General features: G+C 37.1%; 1 protein-coding gene across 1 annotated transcript; it reads right to left on the bottom strand.

Moving 5' to 3' along the window:
* Window positions 1-5492: 5492 nt before the first annotated feature.
* On the bottom strand, window positions 5493-6019 carry LOC120110204 (cytochrome c oxidase subunit 5C). Its single transcript, XM_039124523.1, has one exon. The coding sequence runs from the start codon at window positions 5983-5985 to the stop codon at window positions 5794-5796; it is 192 nt and encodes a 63-aa protein (XP_038980451.1). The 5' UTR covers window positions 5986-6019; the 3' UTR covers window positions 5493-5793.
* Between the last annotated feature and the right edge of the window lie 1102 nt (window positions 6020-7121).

The following is a 7121-nucleotide window of genomic DNA, read 5'->3' on the forward strand; positions in this document are numbered from 1 at the left end:
CTCCTATTCAAGCCCTAACGTTCTCGTCAGGTTAAGAGTTCAAACCCATTCAAATCTAATCACAAGCACCACAATCAGTCCGTGGTCAGCCCCAATGGATCCGTGCTACAGTGTCTCCTAGTCCACACGAGTTATGGGCTAAGTCCGCTCTGCTACCATTTGTAACAACCCAGGATTTCATCCAAAATGGCTAGCCGGAAGGTATTATTTAGGTTTCTTGATCCTATATAAGTATCCAAGATCTATCCAGCAAATAACCGATGTGGAACTAAATACACGACCGCACGGATCCTCACAATAAATCTAACTAAATCTAAGTGGAAATCTACTTGAGTGATAGTGGATCTTTGAGAAGAGAGATTTGGTACATATTTTGGATTCTTCAAAAGAGATGAAACTTGATTGTAGGTAGATACACATGCTTTTTAAAAAAAATGAGATGTAACTTAGGATACGACTTTGATGCAACATGATTAGCATTGCTTTGGTATAAATTACTTTCTAAAAGCAATGAAGCGACAACCAGTGGTGGGACATTTGGTGCCGAGGATAGAATTGATTGGCTCTTATTCTTAATTCATGAGTAGAATTTTCACCACTTTCCTGAGTTTCCTCTAGATTTAGTAGCTAGCCTAGCCGAGGCTTTTGGAACTTGTTCACCTTGCGCACTATTATATTCATGCAAAAGTAAATAACTAGCTAGAAAATACAGACATCATACAATAATATAAACATCACTTTCAAATCTTTATTCTCCATTATCAGCGCCGATTCTGTCCTCTATTATTTTATAAACTATGATGAGAATGCCGAGTTCGAACCTGAAGCCTCTCTCCAAGACATGGTCAAAGGGAAGATCGAGAGAGAGAGGTCTGCCATCCTCTAAAGATTATTTTAGCTTAATGACTCTTAAAGTTCCAAGACTCGTATAAAAAAATTGATGGATGGGGGAGAATGCGTATGACTGATTACTACTGAAGACCAATGAGATTAGGTGTCGCCAATTCTTTAGAGACTTTTTGGCGGCCGCATGCGCATGTTAAGCATATAAGGAGAAATTATTGCTTAAACTCGGTCTACCGGCAGATCAGGCCTATGGGTGCCTGCCAAGTCGAGTAGAGCACAAATCTCGAGACAAAATTGTTCTCTAAAGAAATAAGGAAAAATATAATATAGCAACTCTATCGAGAGCCACCATGCCAAATGCTTGGTCATCCATACATCATGGCAAGAGAGGAGTGAAGAGATTCACACAGAGGTGCTCGTTTGGTTCGCGGAAAGTATTTTTCCTTTTAAGAATATAATTCTTGGAAAACAAATTCCTAGGAAGAGAATGTTTAGGAAAGTATTTTTGGCATGTTTGATTGACCATGAAAAAGTGACAAATTTCCAAAGTGCTTATGTTTGGTTGGCCATCCACTTTTCTAGGAAAGTTATGTATAATTCCTATTATGCCTTTAATAAAAATTAGGTTTTTAATGCCTCTTTAATGCTTCTTTAATGCTGAAGGGACTTTTTGGAAAAAAGTAAAAATGGAGTGATTCCTACCTCATGGGAAAGTAACTTTCCCATGTTTCTCATGGGAAAGACTTTCCTATGAAATGTGGGAATCATATTTCCATAGGAATATAACTTTCCCTTCTTTCTCCTTTGAAAACTCCAACCAAATAAGAAGCATCTCATTACTTTTCCGTTGACCACACTTTCCCTCCTTCTTTTTCCGCGAACCAAACGAGCCCAGAGTAGGCGCAATCACCACACATTGGGCCATTCATGACGTGCCACCTTAGTGCTATGTTCATGGTACTAAGTGAATCGGCAAGTGATATTTCATGGCCATGGCAGTGAAGCAAATCTTTGGTAGTGGATATTGTTATAGTATACTTGAAGTATGATGTAAATATTGATGCGGCTAAAATTAAGATTGACCATCATAAGTTGACATGCGAAGTATGACTCATATTCCTAGATTGATTCGGATAAAAAAAACTAAAAGATAATTTTCTACTTGATTCGGAAATTTGAAGAGTCCAACCCAGCGAGACAAAAACTCCTCAACTATAGAAAGAAGCTCAAGATACCATATATGCATCCTAAATTATTCTATATTATTCTTCTCTCTCTTCTCATCTGATATTTCTTAAGTCTTATTTGACTCAAGTATCAGAGAGTTTCTGGTCGGATCAACTCCAACGACCTTCGAGCTCTTCTTCATTTACTATGTGCAAGTCATCCAGCACATATTAGATATCTGTCCTCTCGTGTGGATCTGTCAGCGGCCTTTCATCTACTAGATTGGATTTTGGTGGTAACAAATGGGAATGTTTGTCAAAGAGAAAGTGCAATGAAGAGCTATGATTTCATAGCATGACATGGCCACCGAAGCATGTAAATGATTTAAAAATAGATCACATAGATGGCTGATTACAATTCTATAACATGTATTGGATTGAATTCATTTATAACGTGTTATACGACAGGAGTATGCAATAGACGATTATATTTTTATCTCTTCAGATATTCAAAATATTTTCAAATGATTTATTAATCTTCGTCATTTAGACGTTTTCTGTTTGAGTAGCTTGCCTTCTCTTTTGAAAGCCTAAAAAAAAAATTGTGCAGGGAATGCACATTTTATATTAAAAGGAAGAAAAATTTCATGGATGATACAATCCTAGTCAATCCATTATCTACAAACATAATTTAGACGTTTGAATTATTTAAGATGCGTCTTCATGAGACTTGTGCCATGCAAACAGCTTCATCAAGGGCTATCAGCATCATAAACTTATATTAGAGATAACACCATTCTTAGCATGTGATATGATGCTTTTGTTTGCGACAAACCGGTTCAATTTCAATGATCATACCGGTAGCTTCTCTAGCACTTTCCTACTTAGTATTAGTCAATTATTATTTTTTATATTTTTATTTAAAATGAAACTTTAGGGCTTTACATTAAGATAGTATCGGATGTAGGAGAAGATTCTCCTAATATAACCTTTGAATCATGTAGTAGCTAATCAAAGTTTAAATATGATCAAAGTTTAAACATGAGACATTTCCAAAATTTATCATCATTATGAACATTCAAAATAGAGAAATATTAATTTGCATTTGAATATTTTAAGATATCTGAAAACTTCAAATTTATTGCACGTAATGGAAACACCTGGAGTTGCACATGTAACCCCTGCATCCCTTTGACTCCTTTTTGTTGTAGCAGGGGCCATGCTTGTACCGATAGAGGGATTGACTCCCTGTCTATACCCCCTTCTTAGGAAGGCACCTGCGTGTGCTCATTGCTAGAATACAAAGTGGTTACTGTAGAATTCAACACATTTGGTGTTTTTTTTTCTTTAAAATAGAAACACAAAATCCCATACAGAAAACATATTTGATTATCATATTTTTATTTCTATTTTTTTCTTTTATTATTTCTCAAAAAATAAAATTTAAAAAGTTTTACTTTCGTTTTTTTTTTTAAAAAAAGTGGATTTTCATTCTTCTCTTCCCAACCTCTCTTCTTTCGTCCAATCTTGCATTTAGCTCGTCGCCCCAACCCAACCTTTCCTCTAGCTCTGTCGCCTTCACCCAACCACACCGGCTCCCCAAGCCTCGTCGACCATCTCTCCATCCAATACCGAGCTATTCCTAATCTCTAGATGCATCACTGGCCCCATCTCAACTTCTTTAACTTTTATTGCTCTCTCGACTGCCCCTCCTACCCGACGTTGAGCTCGATCTTGTCCTTGACCACGTCGCCGGCTCTATCCCCACTCTCTCTCTCTCCCTCATAGTCGGCTACGTCGCTGACCCTCGTTGTAAAAAATAAAAAAATACGAATCAAGTATTTTTTTTATTATTAAAAATTTGAAAAAAAATAGAATTTTTATAGTTAGATTTTTTTTTAAAAAAAATGGCAATGATGCCAAACGCGGTTTTAATGTCAAATTTTTTAAATTGTGGGACTGTGAAATCCTAACCTCCCAGCTCATCACTCAATCGCCGCTTTATCCTATGACAGAATCGCCTTGTGTAACATGGAGAACTTCTAGCGTGCATGGAATGGGCAAATGATGGCATTAATCTTGCCTAATTCTTGCATAAAATAGAAGACACAAAGAAGACTCGCCGAGGAATGAGAGCTTAATTCAGAAGGAATGATCAATAAAGGAGCTGTAATGCAGGATTAGTAGAGATGGATCAGGCCTTGAAAAGCAATATTGAAATGGGTTCAAGAGCTTGGTTCGTTGATATACACAGGGGATGTGTAGTTGATGGGAGCTAGGCTCTGAAATAAGAATGAAAATGAGTAACTACTATTCCAACTGTTTGCTTGAAGAAAGTCTCATTCCTATTCCGATTTTAGAAGAAAATCAGAATGCTCCAATCCGTCAAAATCCAATCTCAACTCCTATTCCAATTCATTCCAATTCTAATTCTTTTTGCAAACGAAATGCACCAACAGTGTGGTAATGGGCTTCGGAGTATACAAGCAAACGACCCAAATCTGGTCCAGAATCCAAATTCTCAGTAGACACCAAACGGTAAGCCTAACCCAGAAGAGCAAACAAATCAAACGTAAATGGATGTCAGGACCAGCTAATCTGTATCCCTAACTCAGGATTCAAGAGACTCTGAATGGTAAGCGGTCCGTCGTCTTTGGAACAGGAACAATGGTGAGCTTGGTTGCAGAATAATCCGTGTTTTGGGAAGGAAGTATGGCAAGGATAGGATCAAGGCAGTGCAGCAAGCGACACAGAAAGCTTATCTACTCGAGGTGGTAGTCACTAAAAACATTTTTCTCTGCTCTTGGAAATATTAGGCTAGGTAGGATCTTGCTAGAGTTGAAAACTTAGCTGATCATTTTTTTTCTATCAGGCAGAAAAATTACTGATCATTAACAAGAAACTTCTGTCATATCAATCAACACACCTATCTGAAAGCAAAACATACAGGTAATTCTTCCTTGCTGATACAACCACTAATAAGGTGAATGCCAAAGATTAGTAACCGTATCGTAGCACTCCAAGTGACCCTAAGGTGTCTGTTGTTTAGATAGAGCTACAAATTCTATGAAAGAGAAATGTGCCGTATAAGATACCACTAACTTGGAGAGCTAAGTTGGAAGTCTGTTACACAATGAATATGGCAGCGCCAATCAGTTAATAGGTAACAAAGATACAAAAGAAAATGCTAGACTAAGACAGGAAGATATACCTTCCTCTTTTAAGAGTGTTTTTTTTGGCACCAGCTGCTGGTAATCAGATGATGCACAGCTATGAACCAAGCACACAAGGTAAAGGGCTTGTTCATGCACCAAAGCAAAAGCTTGAGACACGAGTTCAGCTCAGGAAATCTCAAAATTATGGTAATGGATGCCCTTCCCAGAAACAGATCAAAAAACAGAAGTAAAGAAACACCAAAGAGAAACAAAGGACTGGTATTTGCAAACTGAATACATAGGCACATAAAAAAGTGGCACAATGTTGAATATCAAAATAAAGTGTGGGGACTGTGGCTGCAAGTTCATCCCATTTTCTTACCCAAAATAAGATGTTACACCTGATTCCAAAGTATAGGTATAATAACACACAACTACATAAGATATCTTCTGAAAGGCATGAATAGTGTTTTGTATCAAAGAAGACATGAATAGTGTTGCCAACTCTCAGTAACTGAGCTCATTAACATGAACTGATAACAGTGCAAGCTAACTCAAACAACCATGTTATTAGATTGTACAAGATACCAAAGCAAGAATCACCGCACACAGCACAACTGAAGCAGCTACTCTTCAACGACAACACTGATTTCACCCTTCTCTAGCATGTCATAGAATGTTCTTGTCTTCCTCTGCTCGTTCCAGTGATGCATCTTCCACAGGCTTCCAGCAAAGAGACCCAGTGCAAGGCCTATGCAGATCTCCTTAACCACATTGGGTCCTTTCAAGGTAGCGTGTGCAATTTTATGTGCAGCCATTTCAGCTGGAACCCCACAAGCAGCAAAATCTAATCTGTGAATAAAGCATGAGAAGGGTTAGTACAGCAGATTCATATGAAATGACATTCCTCCAACTTAAAATTAAAACTATTGCCAAAACAAGTTGTTTTGAGAGACAAGGAAAAGTTAGCACGGACACCAATTCAATTCAGATAGCTTTTCATGATTGGATATTACATATCTATCTTCTGCTGTGTGCCAAATCTCATTAATAATGTTCATAAAATATTGAGAACTAAGCTTAGCAGGTTTTGCATAAACAAAACAAGGAGGTCGCTTTTACTGGCCCTTGCCTGCAAGCAGCTGATGCAGGAAAGGAACCAGGAAGCAGCACTTAAAAGAGTATGCCATGCAGTTGAACATCAAATGTTTGATTAAAAAAAAAAAATGTGCATCAGTACATGGCAAACAGCTCAAATCACGTAGTACATAATTATGATGAGCAAGCTCTTAAGTTTGCTCTTCCAATCCCAAACCATGCACTATCATTGGACAGTATCGCATTTTAAAAAATCAAACAGTAAGTCACATTCATACAAAATAGGGACACCTTGTTATATGTGTCTACAAAAGCCATATGGATGGCCTAAACTGGAATACATGGACAGTGCATTCAAAAGTTAACACATACCAGGCTACAAAATAATCCGATAAACCTTATATAATATACACTTAATCATATAACTAAAACCAATCAATGAAAAGGTCCTTCTCATCTTTATACGTATTAATCGGATAGGAGAGAGAAAGATCTACCCCTTCCAAAATTCAGAAAAAATGCTACAAAACTCATAGAAAAATCTCATTACGAACCCCTAGAAAAATGGTAGAAAAATCTTGTTAACAACCACGCCAGAAAAATGGTAGAAAAATCCTGTTAGTTTTGTTTTTGTTCCAAGTTCAAAACTGACTGGACTCTTCTTAGCTTAGAAAACATAGAAAAATCCCATTAACATCCCCTTTATTCTATTTTTATTTCAAGCTGGACTTTTCTTAGCTGATTATTTTATGATTTAAAATTTTGAGGGAAAAATTACTTGAACACCCTCTCAACTTAGAGTCATTTTTACTTAGTACCTTTCGAGTCTAAAAAGCTTCAATCTGATCCACAAAAT

The sequence above is a fragment of the Phoenix dactylifera genome, chromosome 3, assembly GCF_009389715.1.
Source record: "Phoenix dactylifera cultivar Barhee BC4 chromosome 3, palm_55x_up_171113_PBpolish2nd_filt_p, whole genome shotgun sequence".
Lineage (NCBI taxonomy): Eukaryota > Viridiplantae > Streptophyta > Magnoliopsida > Arecales > Arecaceae > Phoenix > Phoenix dactylifera.

What these genes read in the sequence shown, in the direction of transcription:
- LOC120110204 (XM_039124523.1), bottom strand. Translation starts at nt 5,985, where the DNA reads ATGGCTGCACATAAAATTGCACACGCTACCTTGAAAGGACCCAATGTG.